Source organism: Paramisgurnus dabryanus, chromosome 23 (genome assembly GCF_030506205.2).
Source record: "Paramisgurnus dabryanus chromosome 23, PD_genome_1.1, whole genome shotgun sequence".
Taxonomy (NCBI): Eukaryota; Metazoa; Chordata; class Actinopteri; order Cypriniformes; family Cobitidae; genus Paramisgurnus; species Paramisgurnus dabryanus.
This window is the reverse complement of record NC_133359.1, coordinates 1314700-1341505: the sequence shown is the minus strand read 5'-3', so window position 1 is coordinate 1341505 and position 26806 is coordinate 1314700. Positions and strand designations below refer to the sequence as shown.

Sequence of the window (26806 nt, the reverse complement as noted above, 5' to 3'; positions counted from 1 at the left end):
CACCATTCTTTGTGAATGTCATTAATGTATTAATTTATTTAGATTCAAGATGCTCAGATATTTTCTTCATGTGGCGATTCAGGTGGTTTGTATTACAGTATTTCTACAGCCTATCTGTGTATCAAGATCATTCTGCCCCAAACTACTGTCCTACATACTGTCACTAATAAAAAGTGTTTGTTAAATTCAAAAACAGCTGTCATGGATATGGTCTCATTCGTTCCCAAAGCTACATTTTAACCACAGATGGGCTAATGTTAAAGGTGCCAGACATCAAATGATTGTAGGTTTGATCTCATAAAAGAATGACCTAGAAATGTCACAATATCACAAAACTCCAAAAATGTCCCGTCTCTAGAGCGCTGGGGTGTTTTGTTATAAACTGAACAGTATATATATCATTTATCAGTCTGTTTTCTGTGTGTGCTAAAATACAGCACTCTTACTTTCTCTTCCCGGCCTAAATAAAACGAGAAGTGCGATTCAGTGTTAATCTAATAGATTAGTTTTAACCCAGCAGTCGGGTGGTTTGAGTAATGTATTGCATTGGTTTAGTCCTCGTGTGCTGTTGTGCATTGGTTCAGCTGACAGAAGAAGCGCTCGGTCGAATTATTCTGGAGAACTGTGTGAATGGATTTTTCTCTCGGGTGCTCAATTCTGAATTGAACAGGGCAGAGACACTTCAGCCACTGAAATCAGTGCTGATATCAAACCACACACGCTGTGAGCACCGTGCCGGTATTTTCACCTCAATATGACAGTCCATTACACAGCCATTCACCTTTCTGTGGATAAACACTAATATAGTAGAAATGCAACAAAACCAATCAGTTTACAATCTAAATGCATGTAAGTTTAAAGGGGACATATTATGAGATTTTTTTAAGATGTAAACTAAGTCTTAATCTAGGTCCGAGCAAAAGTGTGCTGTTTTGGGTGTGTCATTTAAAATGCAAATGAGCGGCTGAAGTGCAAACACTGATCACAATGATGGTGGTTTGTTGTAATTGAAACTCAATTGTGCTGTCAAATCCTCCTTTTCCCTCTCTTCTCTCTGAACTAAATGGCAGTGCTGTGGTTGGATAGTGCAGATAAAGGGGGCGGTATTACCTTATTCTGACATCACAATAAGAGCCAAATTACAATGACCTATTTTTTCACATGCTTGCAGAGAATGGTTTACCAAAACTAAGTTACTGGGTTGATCTTTTTCACATTTTCTAGGTTGATAGAAGCACTGGGGACACAATTATAGCACTTAAACATGGAAAAAGTCAGATTTTCATAATATGTCCCCTTTAAATTTTTTAAACTAACTATGTATTATTGAAAGGTCTAAGATTGTAGTTTTCATATTTCACAACCATTTAGCAGTAATGATGCAGTGACAGTAATTTATTAATTTGTGAAAAGAGTATGCGGCAAACCAATGACACCTAGTGGCCGTGGTTGGTAAAACCTCTAAAAGTTTAATACAAGCCTAATTTTTTGTGGTTATTTTATGCATAAAATATTTATTGCATTATTTTTATTTATTACAATAAATGTTAACTGCTATAACAATTTTTGTTATTTAATATTTTCACCTCCAGACCCTTCTGTGAAAAACTTTAAAATGTCTTCTTTAAAGTAAGACTGAGATTAGGTTTCTTGACCAAATAAATTGCCAGTTATATATTCATTTAAAAATGTAGCCTACATCATATAGTATTGCCAAAATATTAAGACAAATGTTGCGAGAAATGATGATAAATGAAAAATAAAATGTCATTTTGTGAAAAAAAACCTCCTGGATAATGTCCAGTTTAAAATACTTTGTCTGGATCTGTCAGATCTGTAACACCGTAAAGGTTTTGCATTGGGTCCTGCTGTTGAAAAGAGATAGATGTGTCTCTTACATTTAATAAAAAGAAAATCCTCTCCGAGCCCTCTCCAAAACTTACTTAGTAAATCAAGTGGTCAAGCTGTGTTTTGGGCTGTTAACTGAGGGGATTTACTCGACCCTGGTGGCCGGTTTGGTGCTGGTGAATGGTCAGTTAGTCTTATTTAAGACCCAGCTACCATTATAGCTCCTGTGAAACATCTCACGTTCCCAAATAATCCCGCCAGATGCCGGGGTAATAACTGAGGACTGAAGGAAGGCTCAACGACACCAAACAGGGCTTTTCATGGGGTACCAATAAAAACTGTCAGTGGAGATCCATCCAGGGTCTGATCTCAGCATCGAATGCCCATGTGTATTTTAGGAAAGTGTAATATCAGTTCAGATGTGAGACAGATGGTGGGTTAGAGAGGTGCAGACAGTATTTGAATAGATCTCATAACTCTGCTGGATTTTATTGCAAGTTTTCTAATATCTCAGGTCAGCCCGTATGCAATTGTCTAGAGTCGTTTATGATTGATGGCAAAGAGTAATGCACGTGTGTGTGTGTACATTTTACAATACTTATGAGGATCAAATCTCCCCGCAAACCTGTAAACTTATATTATGACAACGTGCCTGGTGCACCCCATGAGGAAAACAACATAAATAATGTTGTAATTCATCTGTAATATGCAGAGGTTTAGGATACAATAACCTATCATACACCAATAATGAGCTTGGTTTAATTCAGAAGTCATTCAAGGTCATCCTCTACTATATATGATATCACATTAAACCTGGATGTGTGAACAAGTCTTTATCTTTACAGAATAAAACTATAAAATAACAGCCTCGTGCAAAGCATTCTGGGAACCAAAATCTGAAGGAAAAAACAGAAAAAGATTGATGAGAATTTGTAATGCTTTACGTGAGTCTGTAATTGTATAGTTTTATTTTGTAATATTTAATGTTCATTTAACTTTGAACAAACTAAATAACATACATTTAAATCCACAGTTAGTTACTGGCAAATAGCTGCATAAATACAGCAAACATTTTTACAGTGTAGGCTGATGGAAAAAGCTCATAAAACAATATTGTCATGAAGAGCTATTTCCAAAAGTGGCCTCGGGAAAATATAATCATTTCAACACAATCTGGGCCTTGAACGAATCCTCATACAGACAGCATAGGTTACTGGAGACCCTGTTAAAATTAATGAAAAGAAACACTGGAGAGAAGAATGAGAATGCTGTAAACGTGATCCAAAAACATCCCAGTTATATCCTTTCCCATTAAAACAACAACAAAATAACAAATGTTTCTTAAAAAGATGAGACTATTTCCAGTGCACTTATGTGTTGCTGTTCTTGTGTTGCTATAATTGCTTCTATTGTTTACCTCACTTATAAGTCGCTTTGGACAAAAGCGTCTGCTAAATGACTAAATGTAAATGTAAAAACTGCACTCATCTTTAGTTTACTGGTAAATAAAGCATCACGGGCACGGTGGGCATCTGTGTTTTGATCTGGGCTCACCTGTGGGCAACTGACAGATGGGTTTCTGTCTACAGTACTGATGTGTGGGATTCTGGGGTCTTACATCACAGCGTACAGTATTTAAAATATTACCAAACCCACCAGAACCTGTCGCTCAGTATGTTAAACGTAACCAAAATCACTATGGTAACTGTCGTTTGTGCCATTTTTAAATCACTTTGGGTAAAAAAATACATGTAAATGTAATAGCAAGAGACCACCATTTTACTGTAGTAGACTTGTTATCTCTTATCTCTTTTGGTGTATAGATTACTATCAGCAACACTATGGTTTTACTACTAACCATGGTTTAACTATGTTTTTTGTTAACCATGGTTGTCAAAACAATGGTTATTTTGTGGTTACTATGGTTTTACTACAGTAACCATGTTTTTTTTTTTGTTTTAACTGTAGTATTTTCGTAAGAGATACTAGGCTAATTAGCGGGTTTGGGCACAATTCTACAGCCATTGATCATATATCAAACCTGAACACAGACAAATATAACAGTCAGGTCTAGTTCAAGTTTACTAGACATTTGTTTCTTGTTATTTTGTAATAATATGCATGAGCTGCATTGAATAAAGCTTTGTGGTGGTATCAGATACATAGCCTATGGCACTGAATAAGTTCAATATTAATCTACTTTGGTATTAACATTACTCCAACAGACTTTAAGAATACTACGGCACTTCCATGGTGCATGAAATTAATATGAATGCTATCTAAAGTTAAAATGTTATGCTATGGTAATATGATAGTACAGTTGTTAGTGGCAGTCATAAACAGTGAAGGTTTGTTATATTATTGTACAGCACTGACCTCTAGTGGAATAAAATGACCAAACCAAACCTTTGAGTTTCCACAGTGTGAGGAAATAAGATTGTTTTTCTCAAGCCTGAAAAAGAAGCTTTAGGTTTTTATTTGTATAATAATATTTTCTTAAACATTTAAATATTACTAATATTGACTATACAATATTAAAAACAGATGTATGATATTAAATATACATACACTGTAAAAAGATTCCGTAGAAATTACAGTATTACTGGCAGCTGGATGCCAGTAACTTACTGTAAATTTAAATTTATGTTATTTACTGACAACAGTTTGTTCAAAGTTAAATGGACATTAAACATTAACAAGTCTTTGTCTTACAGAATAAAAATATAAAATAACAGCTTCATGCAAAGCATTCTGGGAACCAAAAATCCTCATCAACCTTTTTCTGTGTTTTTCCTTCAGATTTTGTTTCCCAGAATGCTTCGCTTGAGGCTGTTATTTTAGTTTTATTCTGTAAAGATACAGACTTGCTAATGTTTAATTTTCATTTAACTTTGAACAAACTGTTGCAGGTAATTAACATAAATTTAAATCTACAGTAAGTTACTGGCATCCAGCTTCCAGTAATACTGTAAATTCTACGGAATCTTTTTACAGTGTAGGAATACAATAAATATGGTAATACAAACTATATAACTTTGTTTACAGCACTGCTTTGGATTATATAATTATAAAAATTAAAACTATAAACTGATTAAAATGACTATAAAGTTCAGGAGTTTATACATTTCAAGTGACCACCATGGACAAGAGAGCAAAGTTCATTGGGCCACAGCCTGTAAGGGCTAGAGGAGGAGTGTGGTAAAGGTCAAAGGTGAGTTTATCTGAGTCTATGGCAAGATGCACGTTTCACCTTTATCTGTCTGCAGATTAAAAAAAAAAAAATCGGGATCACCAGTACTGATCGGCAAATATATCTTCTATGCTCTTACTTCGGTAATGTAAGTTTATTAGGTTAAATAGTGGACATCAAGTTGTGTTAGTTTTCAGCTGAAAACCCTTATAAGTTGACTGAACTCATTTGATCAAGTAAACTCGTTCCCTCAATTCAATTAAGTAATGGGTCTCCCAAAGACGTTATATTTAAGTTCACTTAACTTGGCCACATAGACTGAACTTAAATTGTCATTTAACTTTATATAATAATGAAAGGTATTCGGGACTAACTCTATGACAATCAATGAATGAACTTAATCTCCACAAACTGCACTGTTCACATGAATCATCATTATAAGTAGAGAGAAATACAATGAGTTAAATGTGGCAAGCGTTATCACGTGAACTATAATTTGCAACAAAAAACATCAATAATGCTACAACTAGCATTATTTCCCATCAGTTGTTATTAAAGATAAATCATTCAAAATGTTCAGGCGCAAAGGCTTATGGGTATTCCTCACAGCATTTTGAACTGATCATTTTAAATTAGTTGCACTTGAATTTTTGAGTTTGTTTTTGTAAGTTTATAAGTTAAATGAACAAAGATAGTTAAGTTATGTTTCAAAATTTAAGTCATGATTGCTTGACTTTTTGAGTACAAACAGCATTAGGGCTTTCAGTGTATAGGTAACAGTGAAACCAGTATTGTAAAGATTTCTGCACATTATGGGATAGTTTTTCTTTTGCCAATCATAACAGTGAGCATTTACATTACAAGCCCATTTAAAGATGATGATCATAGAGGACAAAAATGCTCAGATATAGCTCAATTATGACTTTACTAACTTTATCATCTAAATTTATATTTACATTTATTCATTTAGCTGACGCTTTTATCCAAAGCGTCTTACAATTGCTAAAAACGCCTCTGGAGCAACTAGGGGTTAAGTGTCTTGCTCAGGGACACAATGGTGTGTCACAGTGGATTCGAACCCAGGTCTCTCACACCAAAGAGTGTCTTATCCACTGCACCAACACCAAATGATTCTCTTCTAAATGTATATTTACAATTGAAAAATATTAAATTGATACACTTGAAAAATGAAAAAAAAAATACAGACAAAATGTAGTTTTTACAGTAATTAGTTGTTTATAAAGATACGATTTTACAGTTATTACAGAACTACAGGAGGTGATGAGAATTCAAGAGACATAATTACACATTTACATATATATACAGATCATCTGACTGCAGTGTTGGCCACGCTGAGACCCAGCATACTAGTACAGCCAATCACACGCTCCTTTATAATCTTATCATAAACAAAAAAATGCACGCGGATGGTTTCTCGTGAGAAACCAAAAGAGAAATCACGGATTATAAGCAAACTTCAGACAGTGTTGAGAAAAAAATCTTCCATGTGCAGGACTTTAAATACGTCACGTGTCTTAACGGGATCTTAACGGTATAAGCGTGAATGCACGCACAGGTTCCAGACAATTATTGACAGTGTGAATAAACCAAAAATCAAACCATACTGTACAAATCCAAGACACATTTTCCATCTATTTTCCGTAATGTCTGTGTGAAAATATATTTCCAAACAGCACTGACCAGTATACTTCATGATTCAATACAGATTTTAAATGTCATTTTTTTTTAGAGACAATTAAAGAGCAAATTCTAGCACATAAACTGAACAAAATTAAAGTTTATATTCACTATAACACCTTGCATAATGTTCCTATACCCATCACAATGGAGCCCAAACAACAAACTCTCCAGTTCCACATTTCCACTGAAGTCTCTTCAGTTCAGTATTATAAGAGTAAAAAAGTATTTTTGCTGTGATATTTCTGGTGTGGCCATATATAGGTGTATCACGTGCAGGTGTTTGTCTGTGTGTGTGTGTGTGTGTGTGTGTGTGTGTGTGTGTGTGTGTGTGTGTGTGTGTGTGTGTGTGTGTGTCATCTGTTGGGTTGTGTGTTTGCTGGTTCTGATTTACTCCAGACCATCAGTTGCTCTTTTGATGTGTATGTGCTCTCCTTTTCTCTGGAGTTCCTCCACTTCATCCTGCGGTTCTGGAACCAGATCTTCACCTGTAGACCACACAAACCTTTCAGACTCTCGCTTTGAATGACTTTCTCAACATCAGAAAGGAAAGTTGTGTAAGTATGTGTTCCTCAAAAAGCAAAACGATGTGTTCCTGACCTGTGTTTCTTTCAGACAGAGGTCTGTTGCCAGTCGATTGCGGTCTGTCTTGCTGATGTATTTCTGTCTACGAAACATCTTTTCCAGTTCTCGTCTCTGTTCTTCGGAGAACACAGCTCTGCGCAGAATTCCCGGCCTGGGCCTGGAGCTCAACGCTTGGCTCCACAGCGCAGCACCGACTCCTTCTGCAGAAAAAGTTAGGGTTAGGGGCGTGTCTACTAACTGACATCGTTGCCTGTCTTGCGTATTTGTGGGGCGGGTCTATCAAAAGAAGGTCCAGATTCTATTGGGGTAGAGGAGTGTTTGTTTGGGTGATTTCAAATGTCAACATTGGCTTTCAGAGATCATGCACCCCGCCTTTATCTCATTCCTCGCCAACCTTTTCCCGACAGCCCTGATTTTCATAAAAGTTTCTTAAAATGTCTTTAAAGAAAATTTTCTTCCATAAATATGTAAACATACAAACTTATCAAATAAAAGAACAGACCATCTGCTTTCACACAAACAAACAAAAACGAGACAAACACGTTTTTTCATATCTTTATTTGTTCTCTTTTTATCACCTCTCAAATATGGGTAGGTTTCTTAAAAAATACAACATTTTGAGCAAAAAACAGAAATAATAGCTTTTTTTTTTCATTTAGTTAGAGATCAGATTCAGAGTGATGATCAAAACATACACAGAGTTTAAAATTAATTAAATTAATTTTTGCTTCAGTTTTTATAAATTGGGTAAGAGCGCATTCTAGTGGATAATAGCGGAATTACAGATTACCGTAAAACTCGTCAGGAAAGCGTCAAGTTCAAGGATTAGTTTACAACAAAATGACAATTTGATTATGAATCACTTACCTCTGTGTCATTCTAAACCACCAAGTCCTTCGATTGTCTTCAGGAAACATTTTTAGATGAAAACCGGGAGGCTTGTGAATGACCCATAGACTGTAGTTTGATTTTCACAATCTAGCCAAGAAAAGTATAAAAGACATTGCCAAAAAGGTCCATGTGCCATCAACAGTCAATGGGACAGACAGACACCTCCTGGTTTTCATCCAAAATATCTAAAAATGTTTTCTAAGACAATCGAAGGACTTGGTGGTTTTGAACGACACAGGGGTGGGTAATTATCATTTTGTGGTGAACTAACCCTTTAAAGGGGACATATGATGAAAATCTGACTTTTTCCATGTTTACGTGTTATAATTGGGTCCCCAGTGCTTCTATCAACATAGAAAATGTGAAAAAGATCAACCCAGTAATTTAGTTTTGGTAAACCAATCTCTGCAAGCATGTAAAAAAAATAGTTTCTTGAAATCTGGCTCCCCTTGTGATGTCAGAAGGGGATCTTATTATAATAATACCACCCCTTAATCTGCACTATTCAACCACGGCACTGACATTTAGTGCAGACAGAGAGAGAGAGAGAGAGAGAGAGAAAATAACTGACAGCACAATTGAGTTTCAATTTCAACAAACCACAATTATGGTGATCAGTGTTTGCATTTTTATTAGCTCATTTGCATTTTAAAGGACACACCCAAAACGGCACATTTTTGCTCACACCTACAAAGTGTCAATTTGAAGATGCTATAATAAATTATCTATATATTATTTTGAGCTAAAACTTCACATATGTGCTCTGGGGACACCAAAGATTTATCTCACATCTTAAAAACATTTTGATTCAGTCCTAATAAATGAAGCCATGAGAGTCTCATAAAATGTTTAGAAATGAGTATTCTTTGCAGAACCTTTGACTGAAAGGCTCTTTTGGGAACCAAAAATGGTTCTTCTATGGCATCGCGGAACAAATAAAAGCAAACATTATGAACTTTTCTCTCGACCTCATTCATCGATGCCTTTTTAATCTGTTCGACAAATCGGTAAACGGGCCACCTTCAGCGGCGTGAGTAAGACAGTTAGTCACGCTCTCTGGTCACCATTCAGTCTAAATAGTTTCCACTTAAACGCCCTATTAAGGGTCAGATCACCCTCAACCCCACCCACACACCCGAGAACCCGCAACAAATGATCCGTGTGACGTTCGGGCACATTATTCCCTCTTCTCAGCATATCTGATTATGTCCTTTCAAAAGCCACTTTCTCTTAACGCGCAGATGAGCTAAAAAAAGTCTATAAAAGTCATTTCTATTGAGGGCGTCATGTCTAGAGGGGCAGAATGGATGGAGGGAGGGGGCTTTTAGTGCCCGGCTTTTCATTAAAGAGAACAAAAAACCCGGAGAGCAGATTCCGCCCTCTGCTGTGCAGGAATGCAGGCGTATTGTGCTCGCTCCCGTCGTCGAGCTTGCCGATCCTAGATCGGTGTGGCCACGGGGTCGCATGTGTGCGGTCGCGCGACAAAAGCTGATTGGTCACGGGCAGAGTCGTATAATAACAGAGTTACGAAACGCTTTGATCTCACCGCCGCGCGGTCACGTGATTCATGTAACGTTCTACAGTTCCAAACCAAGCAGGGCTGTCAATCTGTTTGCATAGGTTTTCAGCTATTTTAGGTAAATATTAGCTTGTTAAGGGAATTGATCACTATACTTACTGTGTTTATAACGTTTTTTTTACTAGGGAGTGATGGAAATACAGTAAATCAGTTAATAAAGATAAACAGTTAATTGTGACCCAAATATAACTGTGGTTATCTATACCAACTACAGCAACACAGTTTATCTTTTATTTTTGTAGCAAAATATGGCTATATAAATGGGTATCAATCTGCTAAAAACATAATTCCTACACTTTTACTATATTAAAATCACAAAAAAGATCGCCAACGCGGTTATTTGTAACAGTGAAGCATAACAGAAACACACTAAATTCATATTTTAAATTCACATTAAATGTTAATATAATCATACATGATTTTCGAGGATGCATCACTCGTATTACTTACCAAACACAATGAAACACATAGCAGCCAGCATTGTGAAGCTGTGTGACTTTCTTATAAGGCATTTAGCTTGTCGCTGTTGCCCCCTAGTGTTACTCGTTATATATAAAAAAGGTTAAGTATAAAGTAGATGGCCACCAGTAATAAAATATTAAACCATTAAATCTATATTATTCACACATTATACACAACTCATTAAAATATAAAAATTTTACTAGTTATTATTAACGATAATCATTACCTACAGCAGAGTTCATAAAATATCACCGTTGACTATATTAATGAAATGTCCGAAAATGTAAAGAGAAACGGTAATTTCATCGATTTACCAGCAGGTGCCATTGAAATGAATGGGCTTCAGTGCTGCGTTTGGAACTATGCGTCACTACCGGTCACTACATGAAACGCTGTTACTTCCGCATTCCATTCTTACAACGGACGTCTATGTGAGTGTCGTAACTCTATTATTATACGACTCTGGTCACGGGCAGGAAGGTCCGTGCGCGCGCGCGAAGAGCGCTGTGGGAAAGTGTCACCGTTAAACACTTTACAGCGGGACTTTTATCACCCGAGTCCGGCAGAACCGAATCCGGTCAGGTATAGAAAACCACAGAAAGTCAAATAAAGAAACACGTACGCGCGAAAAATGGGGAATGGTGTATATTTATTTGATATTAAATGAACAGCGCTGTTCGTGTTTTGCATGGTGGCCTGGGTGGTTGCTATGCAGTTGCTAGGATTTTTCTTTCAGAGTGCAAGTTTGTTAGGAGTTGTTTATAGCGTTATGTGGTTGCTAGGGTGTTCTTGGTGGTTGCTAGGTGGTTGTGCATGCAGAATAAACGCGTCTGATTGACTTTTATCCATCTCAGATATTTAGGGACCGAGTAAAAATTCTCATCTGCTCTTGGAGATGGAGAGGAAATGTTTTGTGTGTGTACATGTTTGTACAGTAGTTATGTCTATTGGAAACATGGAAACCACACTCATGAATAACAGTGAAATTTAAGGAACATTAGTTGCGGTCATTATGCATAGATTAAGCTGTTTGAAGATTAGTTGTGTGTTTGTGAATAATCTTACTGGTGAACATCACAGGTCCACTTCCAGTGAATCCCGGCATAGAAACACCAGTCATAACTGGAGAGATAGAGAGGGAGAGAGAGAGATTAATATCTATAAACTATATAAATTGTAGGTGTAAATTATACTTTTATTATATACCTAATAGTATGTGGTCAGCAATTTATCAGTTTAACCCAATGCTATCTCACGAGAATTCGTACATATTGGCTAGTTTGTATTAATTAATACAACCATGTTCGTAGATTTTTGTACGATTTGCATTGACCCATGTGACGTTGGGGTTAGGGGTTAGATTTCATTATTGTTTTTTTTTCATGAGAATCGTATGTTTTTGCACTATTAACTTTGCATGAATTCATACGAATTAGCCACCTTGTAAAATATGTAAGAATTCTCGTGAGATCAGGATGGATTTACTATAAGTGTTTTTAAATGTTTGTGCGACTAAATATTATTTTTGTCAATCCAGCATGCATAAACTACTGTGGTTTCTCTGTGGATACACTAATAATATTGGACGGTAGTACAATTGGATATTGTATATATTCACAGTACTGAATAATTGTTATGTGTATATGCCATAATATTTACATTGTGTTTCATGATACTTAAAAAATATCTATGTATTACCATAGGGATTGTGTTAATATACTATCAGACTGCTGTTTTTGTGCATTAATGCATAACAGCATTGTCACTGTAAGATCTTGAGTTAATTTAATTTGGAAATTTAGGTAAATATTTTGCTCAACATACAGTAAGATTTTCTGACCACATTATTTTACAGAACTACAGTATACTGAAGAAAAAATATTTAATTAATTTTCTTTAAGGTAAGTAGTTGCAATCAATTTATTTAAGCTACATTTAAACAAAAGTTTTTTATTTTATTTTTATTTTTTTGTTGTTGTTGTTTAAATGTAGCTTAAATAAATTAATTGCAACCACTTACCTTAAAAAAAAAAATGAGTAAATTGAATGAATAACTTTTTCAGGATACATGCTATACTCCATTTCAAGCTATTTTAAATTTGATTTTAAGTTAGTTTTTTAATAGACATCTGAATTGACATCTTAAAAACTGTATCCATCAGTCTCAGTGTAGCTTCCTGGTATGTTTGTTTTTTATTTTATTTCCCAAGAATGCTTAGCATCTGACTTTTATTTAAATTTTAGAGCTCCTTGTTGAATTTAAATTAAATTAAAATTATCTAACTATAAATTGCATGAACTGATATATATATTTCAAGAATGCTGTGTTACATTCAGACTCATGTGAAACACGACAGATGCATGTAAAGCTTGATTGATATTTTACATGAGATATTCACATCAAAAATAACATTAGGCATGAAATGCAAACGCTGTACAGTACGTTTCTCTAAATATATTTCCTCTTATCAGTGTTGCAGGTGGACTCACCTGACTGCGACTGAACAGTTTTTCCATCAGTCTTCCGAGGACACGTGTGGCTCTCCGGGTCTCCGGTCTGATGGACGCCCTTCCCTTTCATCACCAAGCCCAGGGGTCCGAAAAGCAGAGCGGACGAACATTTCTTGGTGTGGACACCTGACGCGGCCCATCCAACAGGTGAAGAACTTTCTGGACGCAGTAGATTCTCTATCAGAAAACATTTCCCAGAATTCCCAAATCCCGGGTGTCTAGGTGGAAATTCAGCCATTTCCCTCGTTTACCTCGTTGGTTTTAAGAGATCATTCTAGAACCCAGAGCCTTCTGAAGACTTTCTCCAACTAGCGTGGGTGCATTGCAGTCAGATGAACAGGGGAAAGTTCATTAAAAAACACAAAGAAAACAAAAAGCTCTTTCCTTCTGTGCTGATGGGCGTCTCTGCCCGCGTTCTGATTGGTGGAGCCGTCGAGGTCTGATTGTGAAGGCTGATAAGAGTGAGCTCTTTCTGTCGGACAGAAGGTGGACCCGCTTCATTCATTACGTCAAAGTTCCCATTAAATGATAGACACTGGAGACAATAGACTCCCGGCCAAAGTTTAACTTGCACACCAAACAGAACGCGGGGCAGTAAATAGTAATATCTTCATTCAGTGGGATCCATTGAAGGACCATTGAGAGAGCACTTATAAGAGTATCTGTCTCTCAGTCTATCAACCCGGACTATATTTCTTTACTTTATTGTTGTCTGTCACACAGCTCTGGACAATGAGAATGCGTTTGCCCAAAAGTGCTTTTATGTATTATATATACTTTTCTATGCATTGAAACCGCATTTTCGTGATAACTTCATCATCTCCCAAAACCATTATAAAAAGAATTCTTGGACTTCATTTAAAGTATTTATGCATAATGGTTGTATTTGTTATACAGCCTTTATGCAAAGTAACTGGACTCATTTTATTATTTCATTCTTTCCATCTTTTGTATTCTTAGCACCCAAGCAAATTTGCATTTAAAAGATGCCTAATAGCTGTCCAAACACAGCCCAGATGTCTAAGCTAAATGAATAAATGAAAGCAAACATTAATTATTGTAAACAATATCAGACATCTCACAACTTATTTTGGCAAAAACGACAACCAAATTTATTTTGGATAGAAGTGCGTGTCTCTTAGCAAAACTGTATTGCGTCTATAGTTAACCTAGATGGTGAAATGACAACAACTCTTTTACTGGGTAGTAAAATTAGGCATTAATTTTTTTGTAGTAGATACCAAAAAAGTGAGCACTTTTGTCCTGCATTAATTTCACTTTAGTGTCAAAACATATTGAACTGAGATTTCAAGCTTGATCTTGGACTGCAAACTTGTTAGCGATTAGCTGAAAAGAGATCATGCTTGTCAAATGTGACACTTTGAGAATTAAGTGAGAAACAGGTCAGAGAGACGCTGTCGTGAGGTTATGGGTCCTCATGTCAAACCCTGACGCTCTTTTAATATCAAATCAAGAGTTTATGAACTTAAATGTAATTATGATTATAAATTGATTTATTTTTAGATGTTTGCAATAACATGATTAACCAAAATGAGATTGATCTGTTATGGCTTGGGACACTTTGTGTAGATAAGGAATATTTGAGATAAGTTCATCTATTACTTTTCTTGAGCAGACCTCTTTTGTGACTCTAGGAAAGACTCGCGTGAGATAACTGCAGTAGTGTTTGTTCAATCTAATTCTCCCTAGCCACCAAACAACATCTCTTCTGGAGCAGAAGTGTGCTTCGGCCGAGGTTGGTGGCAGTAAACAGGCATGTCCGAGCGTATGGGGGAACCGGGCCAGTCTTTTGGGGGACAACATCACCTCATGCTGGGCATGCTAATCGCTGCAGACAGGCGCTTTCTTTGTCCTCCGACACAGAGCCAAAGGGCACATGTAATCAAATTTGCAGTTTTATTGCTCTCGCTGGTAGCAGGAAGACCGTCCACCGATGAATACGTAATGTGTGTTAACTGTCGGCTCGTAGCATGTGGAAAGATTTTCTTCGGGGTTATAGTTGGGAAATGAACTCGTGACTAATCTGGATGTTAGATTTGGAGGAATAACCCAGAGTGTTTCTCTACATGTCAGTCACTGTGACAAACAGACCACACAAGTGTTTCTCTTAGTCCAAGAGGAGATATTATTGGTGTTGAGCACATTTTAAATCATGCATAGAAAATCTTTTGAAATGCATTTGCTAGCTTTGTGTCTGTAACACCTGGCCTGATTTTAGAAAAATGCATGAAAAAATATGCATGAAAAAATGCATGCAAGAAAATGCATGAAAAATATGCATGAAAAAAATGCATGCAAGAAAATGCATGAAAAATATGCACGAAAAAATGCATGCAAGAAAATGCATGGAAAATATGCATGAACAAAATGAATGAAAAATATGCATGAACAAAATGCATGCAAGAAAATGCATGAAAAAATTAATTCAAGAAAATGCATGCAAGAAAATGGATGAAAAAATTAATTCAAGAAAATGCATGAGAAAAATGCATGCAAATATATTTGGTTTGTTGACCTAAATATTTTTTAAAATTGACATTTACGTTTATATATTTAGTTGAAAAGTGTACAGTTTAACATTAATGTTGTTTAACTATTTTTTGTGTCCTTAAATTTTTAACTGGTCATGTTAATAATAGTCCAAATATCCAATATGGTCTGTTAATTAATTTTGCATAAAATTACATGCATATTATACTTACAATATGGTATAAATGATTTTGCTAAACTCAAACTGTATTAGTTGAAATGAGCATCACACCACATTAGCCCCATTATGAAAACCAGAAAAATGTTCAGCATAGATAAATACACAATAGTGGTAATGTGTTTTATTAAACACTTTAGTGTTAAAGCAAATGTAAGGCTTGAGGTTTTTTATGTCTTTTTTTTATAAAGCGCTTATACATTTCTCTCTTTAAACCATCACTTTTTTACTGGCATTAGTCTATGCGTACTAAAGCTCACAGCTCTCTTAGACACAGAGAATGAGTCTATTATGAGGTGAAGTCACTAAAACGCTGGTTCATGTGAACCCATTTGAAGCTTTTCTTCCTTTTAAAGTGAAAAAATTAGAGCTGGCATTGAGAGTTTTAAAAGTTCCCTCACTGCGAGACCAGCTGTGAAAGGTCTCTCTTCTTTTCTCTTTACGACCTCTTTAAAACAGCCGTTTGTCAATAGCTCCTCTCCGAGCGGCTCTCATGCACTGAATGATGGGCCAGGCTCGATGAATTAGACGGCACAATGCAGGGAAACCCGGGGCAGGACCGTATCTTTTCAGCTCGACCCCTCCTGTCTGCATCTGTGTGGATGTAATGAAGAACCAGAGACACAGAATAAAATCTCGCTGCCAGCCGTTTCAGATCACTGACGCACTAAATAATTCAACTACAGTCAAGCTTATATTTAGAGAAAGATGTGAGCGTGACTACGAGCTACAAGTAGATGATTATATTGAAGCTAGAATTATGTTTAATGATATTAGTATCTAATGCAAACACACATTTACACATATACAATAGTAGGCTTAAAAACATAGGCAAACATTCAGTTTAGAAACACATTTATTATTTACAGCACACAAACAATGAAAACAGACATATATACGTTTACATCTGAGATAGAAAATATTATTCTTTACAATTATTTAACTCTCTATGTACAACATTTTGAGTGCATCTCAAGTCAGTGAGATCAAAGAGCCGTGGGAATGAGAACAGTTACGCACCCTACCAGAAGAGGGCGGTAGAGAGTTCATTCATTTCTACCTATTTAAAAACATCTCCATTATTTCAGGTCTATAAAAGTCTCTTGTTTACTCTCGCTTCTAGCACTTGTGGTGTTTCCATTTGCGTGTAGCGACAGTGATATGGAGGTCTTTTTTGAGCCAGGGGAAGAGGCTGGACAGCTCGATGGATCCGTTCGGGCGCATGGTTCCTGTGATGAGGTAGAGCTGAGCGCGACCGGGTCGGACCAGATCGTGAGCACATCTGAGGTTGATGAGGAGCCAGCGTTGAAGGAGGCTGGCGGTGTCGTAAGGGAGCAGTGGACCTCGCTGGATAAACTCCACGTGTCCCTCCACCATCAGCTCTGGATCTGAGGAGGGCAGACGACGGCGAGAGATCTTGGCTTTCACAGCTACATGGAGGAGAAAAACGGCAGGTGAGATTATTATTAGTGCATTGTTTACAGAAGATGTTTTACTACTGTCACTGCTATCACAAAATATTATTTATATAATGTTGCATTGTTTATTTCAATGCATTTGAATTATGCATTGAGTACAAAGGTTTACAACAACAGTACCTACCAAAATCACTGAGACACAAGGCATCCATCACTCTTTTTAGCGAAGGCACCTCCTCTACAGATGGACAGTTTTGACAGGCAGGCTGAGGAAATTCTGCATGCACAAGAATACACCGTCAGTTTAAATTCAGTCAGATTAAATCAATCATTAATCTATGGCTTTGCATGTCAAAATAAATGTGAACGTTTGAGGAAAAGTCTCACCTTTGGAGAAAGCGCTAATATGTTTGGGTAGAGGTGTCAGGCACGTATCATCCTGCTCGGGAAACCGATCACAATCCAGAGCTTCGGGCCATGCGTGTCCATGACAGGCCAAAACAGGGGCACAGCTGTCCCGTACGGCCCTGCACACGCTACGACACGGCTGAATAAACCTGTAGAGAAACAACCACAGGTGAGTTCAGAACATAAACTATTAAAGCATCAACCTCATAAGCATAATCTCTCCGTACATACCTGTCCAAGCACACAGGAGCGATCAATGAGCAAACGAAAGTCCTGGCCTGCGGGTGGCAGCCGGTATGAAGCAAAGTTCTCCATTCTTCAGAACGAGGAACCGCTTCTTCAAGACTGCTGTGACCCAACAGGTTGGGCAGCCTCATTTCAGAATACGGCACATCCTGACAAACGCTCATCTGATGGGGAACAGGGACGCAGCGAGTTGTCTGGCCCAGGTCGAAGGCTCCGCTGTGGGCTACGAGAGAGACGACGATCAGCAGGCTGGAAAGATCCATGATCCCGGAGAGAGAGAAAGAGATGGAAAGAGCAGTCCGGTGAGTCCTGAGAGAGTGAATGATGAAGAGGTCTGACGTCTCTGACTTTATATACAGGCAGGCAGATGTTATCAACGACACATCAGAGTCGCAGACAAGGTGACAAGAAGGAGATAATGGCCCTCAGACACAGAGGAGGGGTTGAAGGGGGGGACATTAAATAAACAAGGCGAGCATTACACGGCCCCATTGACATCACACTTGTAATGAGTCGGATGGGCTGAACCAGCAACTATCAAGTGTGCAAAATTATACATTTATCTTTTTTTTGGACTGAAACATCTTAACATATATCAATGCCAAAACAAATGTTATTTGTAAGTTATGTTTGTAAAAAATACTTAATATAACTAAGGAATAATCTAAACCCTGTCCCTTTATCATAAATGCAATGTGTGCATCCTCATCACATTTATGATTATATATGATTATATATGATTGCACAGCTTCAGAAAAACTGTGTAAATGATGGACAATGATTTTATTCAAGAAACCATTTGCTTAATCATTTGCAGAATAAAAATGTCAAAAACATCAATCAGGCTGTTGGTTGCAATTTGCTTCAAACACTACAAAAGTCATTTGTGTTATCAAAATATCAATAGTACATAATATCAATCAAAATATTAAGAAATACAACACAAATATTAACACAAAATATTTTAAAATATTGCAACATAATTTAAATATTTACTTAATTTCTGTAAACAACGACAACACTTATCTTTTTTTAATTGTAAAAGTTACTGCTATTGGTATGTATAATTGCTATAATAATATCATAAATAAATATTAATAATTATTTCATGACATCTGATGAATGATCACAGATATACAGTACAGGCCAAAAGTTTGGACACACTTGACTAAAATGTTTACTATGATTTTAAAAATCTTTTAATCTGAAGGTGTATGGTTAAATGCATGAAATTATGTTTGTATAAAAAACTATACCTGTGCCAAACAATAATTAAATAGATGATTTGCACTGAATATTACAGAAAAAGCTGTCAATAAGAGCCCAGATTTAATGTGAAGTCCTTCAATATTTTTTAAATTCAGTCTAAAGTAAAACTTCAAGAAGCTTCTTGATAAAATGACACAAGTATGGTTTTGCAATTTCTAGGCAAAGGGTGACTGCACTTCAGATGATAAAATATAACAGAATTTTGATTTATTTTGGATGCTTTCACTCACCAACATCATTCCCACAGTTGCTTTTGTGTTATGCCATAGTTTGGACGAGTTTATTATTATTCCGTTATGTGGAAAAAATATATAAATAAAGAATCAGTGAGTGTGTCCAAACTTTTGGCCTGTACTGTATATGATGCGTTAGCAGTTGCATGGATACTGACCAAAAGTGGTGAAAATATCGACCAAAACTTTTTAACCTTCCTAATATCTCAGATGTCAATATTTGGTGGCTTATGTGAGATTTTTTTTATTATTTTCCAAAGTTGCAGCCTTCAGAATTGTTTCTTCTTCATAAATGGACACCTGAAGATTAAAATAATATAAATGTTCTTTAAAGAGCCATCCCTTCTCCATTTGTTGGGCATTATTGCTTCTGGTTTGTGCATTTTTATCCATAGAATTCCTATAAAGTATGCTGAAATTATGTTCACATGTTTGACTGAAAGTAGTCCTGGAATTGCTCTGCTTTCAAAATAAAGACAACAATATATTAATAAGTATTAAATTAATATTTTTTTCCTGTAATTAGGATTATAATAAACCCCATGATACACTGTCAAACTACCCAAACCTACATTTTTTTCCATTTTGTACCAAACTTGTCATATTTTGATGGTTTAATCCAACCTGTTAAATAATGTGCCAATAGATCCTCCAGACATCAGTTTTGAGCAGGACTGCATGTGAATCTTCTATAGCATTATAAAACTAGGATCTGTGATCGTCTGTGGTTCACGTGTCTGGTCTACATGGAGACCATCATCCAGACAGGCGTCTCCAGCTCGCTGACAGCTACTCTGTCTCCATCATGTCAATTTGAGCTTCCTCTGCCAGCGAGACCTGGGCGAGTTGTCTGTCTGCCATTAGCCAGCGAACTGTCTGCAGTCTACCTGTCCTGCAGCTCACCTTTGATCTGACCATACGCCTGCATTCACATTCAAATGCGCTGGACTCGTGCTGGAGATGTAACGGGGTATTGTGCTTGTAATGTGTCTGAGACGCTCTTAAAAGAGTGTACTTCACTGGATTATCCCACATTAGAGCTCATGTCATTTACATTTATTGCCCTCTGCAGTCTCTCCATCCATCAGCCCTTAATGTCTAAATACTGTTTGATCAGCGGCTCTTGCTTTGTTTGGAGCTGATATACATTTCATTATTTGGTTTCTCCGTGCTTAATTGTTTTGGGTAATATTCCCACACCTTAAATTTTATATTTTTCGACATCCTTTCTATCTGATATAATCTTTAAAAGCTCAGCATGACTAGACATGGATATTTATTACTGAAATGTCCTCGGCTTTTATTATCTTCTATGACTTTAAAGGCCTGGAAATCACATGTTTGTGACATATTTTTTGCTGTTTTGTTATGGCTATGATGAGCTGTATATTTATGATATAACATGCATTGAAAATATATGAAGGTAGCTTTGGATATATGTGTGAAATGCTTTATAATATTTGAAATAAACTGACTAATTTAATTGTATAACTTATAACTAACTATAACTAGAATGTATATGTAAAAAGTCTTAGGCCACCATGCTACCATTAGATTTGATGTTTTTGCAACGTTATAGTGATCATATATAATTATTTCTCAGTCTCTTTATTAGAATACAACCAGAAAATACAGGAAACTTGTATGTAGTATTAAAACATAAGCGTTAAAAGTATAAGCTGAAGTGTGAAGTATTTAGGGTAAACTTCCCATCCACTTGAGCAATAGCAGGCAGCTGCAGGATTTCTTAAACCTGAATGAAATTAAATCATAATTATTATAATTTCTAATTCTAATCGAATGACTTCAGGACTTTAGTCTCTTCAGAAAAGCTTTAAGATGTGTTTAGTGCCAAGATAGGTCACACTAAATACTGACTAAAAAAGACATTTAGTTCTGAAAATTGTTTTGTTTTTAATTTTGTGTTCATATTTTCTGTTTGTATCTTAAAAAAGAGTGAAAAATTCATATAGATGGACATTAAAACTTTGCTAAAACAACAAAGCTGGTGATTTTGACTTTTGCACAGTACTGTATATATGTGTATATATTAGAGCTGTCAAAAGATTATTAAAAATATATGAATTGCATACAAAATAAGAGTTATTTTTTGCATAATATATTTGTGTGTCTACTGTGTTATTGTTATGTGTATATATAAGTACACATAATAAATATAATAAATATATGCTTAAAAAATAAAAGTTTGTTTTTGCAAAATGTATGCATGTACACTGTGTGTAATTATTTTCTATATATAATACACATGCATGTATTTAAGAAACATCTACATATATAAGAAATAATTGACGACGGGCAGTTGAATTATTCAAAAATCATTATTCGGTAATGTGTTATTTTCAAATAATTCAAATGACCGGAGACGATTATTCCTTTTATCCCACAGTTACCACAAACATTACTCTGGTGGTTATTTTGAGACATTTGACAGGTCAGAGGTGCAGTGAACATTTCTCAACCAATCAGAATAAATGCTTTCTAAACAGTTTTACACAAATATATACTTGTATGGTGCCTTTTACTGAATCGTGTGATTTAACAGCTATCTAAAAACATCATCTTCACTTTCAGTGTTTAATTCGGTTAATTTGTCGCCGTTTAAAAAAAACTTTTACTAACTCTCTCTCTCTCTTTCTCTCTCAACAGGTATTGTGTTATCTTGATATAGACGGTTTCAGCAGTAACAACATAAACAAGCGGCTGTCGTGGTCCGCACGTAACTTCCAGAAAACTCTGCTAAGAATAAATAACAACAAAGTTCTTTAAACGTAGTTTATTTATATAATAAGCAAAAAACAACACATAGATTATCTAGGAAACCAAAACATTTGTTATTTTCGACGAGGCATTTGTTCAAGAGATCAGTTTAGCAACTAGTCAGACCATTAAACAAACAGAAACCGGAAGTAAAGTTCGGATCCAGACGTGTACCACGTCAGCGCACATGCGTCCGATGAAACCGTCTATAAGCACTTCTTGTATTATTGCCTCCCTATTACAAATCCCTTTATTGTTTCCTTATCTTTGTAAGTCGCTTTGGATAAAAGCGTCTGCTAAATGTAAATTGTTATATTGTTGCCTTTCTATTGATCTCTGAATTTTCTTTGTACAGCAACTTGAGCTCTCAAGAGATTTATAAAGAAAAACTTGACTTATTTCTAACAAATTTTAGGCTGTAGAAGAGGTGAAAACTGTTTCCAGACTCATATAAAACAGTCTGAGACACACTCGAGTCATGCCACGTGTTTGACAACAGACCTGAAGCCCCTGAGTTCAATTCTGTCTGCGATGCTGAAAGTAATAGCGCTCCAGACATCTGAAATCTGTCTCTTCACCTCACATTCAGTATTAAAATGATAAACACGATGAAAACTGACAAGCGAAGCACACGATCAGACAGATTAATCGTCGGCTCTGGTCCCGTCGGCCCCAGTCTTTACTGCTGGCGTGGGTCGGGCAGTCGGGGCAGACGGCAGCTACTGAGGGACCTAACCGAGCTATTAGAGACACAGACCCATTAAAGAGAACAATAGGGTGCATGCGTTAGGCTAAGCACCCCCTCTCGTCACTGATTTACCCCCCGGCTACTTGTTATTCTTTCTAACGGCCCTCCTGCCCCTCTCCGGCCTTTCTGTTTGGATTGTTAATATGGGAAGGCTAATGAGAGTCATTCAGTCAGTCTGTGTGAACAAAACAGCGTCTACTTGACTTATGCTGTCAGATGTTTATGTAGAAATTAAAAATTGATGCTGTGATGGACCGAATATCAGACTATTTACACTGAGTTATATATTATTAATGTCTGTGTATGTAAAGGTTTGACTTTACTTTTTGAACATCTCATATTTGATTTCTCAGTTTCAATGACATGTCTAAAACTAACCTTTGAAGTTTTGCTCATTACCTGAAATGCTCCTAAAAGATAGTGTCAGTGTTGTAGTTAAGACCATCTAAACCGAGACCAAGACCAAGACTTTGAGAGGCCGAGACCGAAGACAGTTAAGACCCAGACAAGACCAAGTAGTACAACACAGAATCACACATTCTTATTTATTCAATAGCAAAATAGCTGTGTGTTACTCAGAAAAGCACAAAAGGTTTAATTGGGTCTAGATTTGTTTTTTATTAGACACAAAACTTGTGTTTAAAATTTAAATCACTTATAACTTATGGTTTACTGAATGATTGTATAATATCATGTTTTCAGATCACGTCAGATATTCTAAGATCTTATACAAGTACCTTTATGCAATCATATCTTGATATTGTGACCCTTTGAATTTTAAAATTTTGTATTTGTATAATTTTGTGGACAGATTTCGTTTTGGACAAACCCCCATTCATCAGAGGGCAGTACAGATTCACACCAGCAGAGGGCAGTGCAGATTCACACCAGCAGAGGGCAGTGCAGATTCACACCAGCAGAGGGGCAGTGCAGATTCACACCAGCAGAGGGCAGTACAGATTCACACCAGCAGAGGGCAGTGCAGATTCACACCAGCAGAGGGGCAGTGCAGATTCCCACCAGCAGAGGGCAGTGCAGATTCACACCAGCAGAGGGCAGTACAGATTCACACCAGCAGAGGGCAGTACAGATTCACACCAGCAGAGGGCAGTACAGATTCACACCAGCAGAGGGCAGTACAGATTCACACCAGCAGAGGGCAGTACAGATTCACACCAGCAGAGGGCAGTGCAGATTCACACCAGCAGAGGGCAGTACAGATTCACAGCAGCAGAGGGCAGTACAGATTCACACCAGCAGAGGGCAGTACAGATTCACAGCAGCAGAGGGCAGTACAGATTCACACCAGCAGAGGGCAGTGCAGATTCACACCAGCAGAGGGCAGTACAGATTCACACCAGCAGAGGGCAGTACAGATTCACACCAGCAGAGGGCAGTGCAGATTCACACCAGCAGAGGGCAGTACAGATTCACACCAGCAGAGGGCAGTACAGATTCACACCAGCAGAGGGCAGTGCAGATTCACACCAGCAGAGGGCAGTGCAGATTCATACCAGCAGAGGGCAGTGCAGATTCACACCAGCAGAGGGCAGTACAGATTCACAACAGCAGAGGGCAGTACAGATTCACAACAGCAGAGAGGGCAGTACAGATTCACACCAGCAGAGGGGCAGTACAGATTCACACGAGCAGAGGGCAGTGCAGATTCACACCAGCAGAGGGCAGTACAGATTCACACCAGCAGAGGGCAGTGCAGATTCACACCAGCAGAGGGCAGTACAGATTCACAGCAGCAGAGGGCAGTACAGATTCACACCAGCAGAGGGCAGTACAGATTCACAGCAGCAGAGGGCAGTACAGATTCACACCAGCAGAGGGCAGTGCAGATTCACACCAGCAGAGGGCAGTACAGATTCACACCAGCAGAGGGCAGTACAGATTCACACCAGCAGAGGGCAGTGCAGATTCACACCAGCAGAGGGCAGTACAGATTCACACCAGCAGAGGGCAGTACAGATTCACACCAGCAGAGGGCAGTGCAGATTCACACCAGCAGAGGGCAGTGCAGATTCATACCAGCAGAGGGCAGTGCAGATTCACACCAGCAGAGGGCAGTACAGATTCACAACAGCAGAGGGCAGTACAGATTCACAACAGCAGAGAGGGCAGTACAGATTCACACCAGCAGAGGGGCAGTACAGATTCACACGAGCAGGAGGGGCAGTACAGAGTCACACCAGCAGAGGGCAGTGCAGATTCTCACCAGCAGAGGGCAATGCAGGGTCACACCAGCAGAGGGCAGTGCAGATTCACACCAGCTGAGGGCAGTACAGATTCAAACCAGCAGAGGGCAGTGCAGATTAACACCAGCAGAGGGCAGTACAGATTCACACCAGCAGAGGGCAGTGCAGATTCACACCAGCAGAGGGCAGTGCAGATTCACACCAGCAGAGGGCAGTACAGATTCACACCAGCAGAGGGCAGTACAGATTCATACCAGCAGAGGGCAGTGCAGATTCACACCAGCAGAGGGCAGTACAGATTCACACCAGCAGAGGGCAGTACAGATTCACACCAGCAGAGGGCAGTACAGATTCACACCAGCAGAGGGCAGTACAGATTCACAACAGCAGAGGGCAGTACAGATTCACACCAGCAGAGGGCAGTACAGATTCACACCAGCAGAGGGCAGTGCAGATTCACACCAGCAGAGGGCAGTACAGATTCATACCAGCAGAGGGCAGTGCAGAACAGATTCACACCAGCAGAGGGCAGTGCAGATTCACACCAGCAGAGGGCAGTGCAGATTCACAACAGCAGAGGGCAGTGCAGAGTCACACCAGCAGAGGGCAGTACAGATTCACAGCAGCAGAGGGCAGTGCAGATTCACACCAGCTGAGGGCAGTGCAGAGTCACACCAGCAGAGGGCAGTGCAGATTCACAACAGCAGAGGGCAGTGCAGATTCACAACAGCAGAGGGCAGTGCAGATTCACAGCAGCAGAGGGCAGTGCAGATTCACAACAGCAGAGGGCAGTACAGATTCACAGCAGCAGAGGGCAGTACAGATTCACAGCAGCAGAGGGCAGTGCAGATTCACACCAGCAGAGGGCAGTACAGATTCACAACAGCAGAGGGCAGTACAGATTCACACCAGCAGAGGGCAGTACAGATTCACAACAGCAGAGGGCAGTACAGATTCACACCAGCAGAGGGCAGTACAGATTCACAACAGCAGAGGGCAGTACAGATTCACACCAGCAGAGGGCAGTACAGATTCACACCAGCAGAGGGCAGTACAGATTCACACCAGCAGAGGGCAGTACAGATTCACACCAGCAGAGGGCAGTACAGATTCACAACAGCAGAGGGCAGTACAGATTCACAACACTCACAATTTTCTGGTATTCATAGTTTATTCCCATACAGCAAAAATAAATTTCTCTGGCCAAAAATATCAATAAATGCAGGGTTAATTGTAACACGGCTACTTTTGGTCTTTTTCTCTCACTGTCAGAAGATCTCCTGTGAATTTGTTAAAGTTTTGATGTGTTTTGATGTGGTTAAGATATTGAACAAAGAGTGATGAAAGTAAATTTCTTCATCTTATGTTTTTTTATTTCTGAGTTGGGTGAGTAAGTCACCAAATCTAACCTTATATTATTTGAATCACTGTCTTGTTACCTAAAACATAACATCATTTCGAAACATGTCAGCAACTCCTATAGTAACTGATGGAATTGAAAACATTTTTACACAGCGGGGTTAGTTGTCACACAGCCTAGGCATACAATGATAATGACATGAAAACAATGTAAATATTGTTCATCAACATGATAACTGTTAATACAATATCAGGGGAAATAACTGAATCACTATTATGATTTTTTTTTTTATGTATTTTTATGTATTGATGGCTAATAGATGGATGGTTAGATGAAGGATGATGGCTGGATGAATGTTTGGATATCTATCTAGGCAGATATATAAACAATATAAACTCCTTTAGTATATAGACAGAATTTGATTGAATTATTTGTGTTTAAACTAAATTTTCTAGCAGGTGTTACAACAAACCCTCTGTTTATTACCAAGAACGATACATATGGCGTAACGTTTGCACTCCTGTCACTTTTTGTGCCCCACTCTCCCATATTCTAAATACATTTTATAAAAAGTAAAGCTTAATTGAATATATTTTTAAATTTGAAAATAGATTTAGTTTTCACCTTCATACATTAAAATACATTTCAAA

General features: G+C 37.8%; 2 protein-coding genes and 1 long non-coding RNA gene across 3 annotated transcripts; 1 reads left to right on the top strand and 2 right to left on the bottom strand.

The window, feature by feature from the left end:
• Positions 1–6052: 6052 nt before the first annotated feature.
• On the bottom strand, positions 6053–15550 carry dbx2 (developing brain homeobox 2). The gene is made up of 4 exons (XM_065277537.2): positions 12744–15550; positions 11319–11375; positions 7337–7521; positions 6053–7224 (listed from the first exon to the last, which is right to left on the bottom strand). Exons 1-4 carry the CDS (start codon positions 13000–13002, stop codon positions 7093–7095), a joined length of 633 nt encoding a protein of 210 aa, XP_065133609.1. The 5' UTR covers positions 13003–15550; the 3' UTR covers positions 6053–7092.
• On the top strand, positions 10382–16794 carry LOC141281520 (uncharacterized). The gene is made up of 3 exons (XR_012335890.1): positions 10382–10835; positions 12726–12911; positions 16672–16794. It is a non-coding gene; the product is annotated as an uncharacterized lncRNA (long non-coding RNA).
• Positions 16612–17953, bottom strand: szl (sizzled). Its single transcript, XM_065277351.1, has 4 exons — positions 17550–17953; positions 17298–17467; positions 17095–17187; positions 16612–16922 (listed from the first exon to the last, which is right to left on the bottom strand). The coding sequence occupies exons 1-4, from the start codon at positions 17825–17827 to the stop codon at positions 16612–16614; spliced, it is 852 nt and encodes a 283-aa protein (XP_065133423.1). The 5' UTR covers positions 17828–17953.
• Between the last annotated feature and the right edge of the window lie 8853 nt (positions 17954–26806).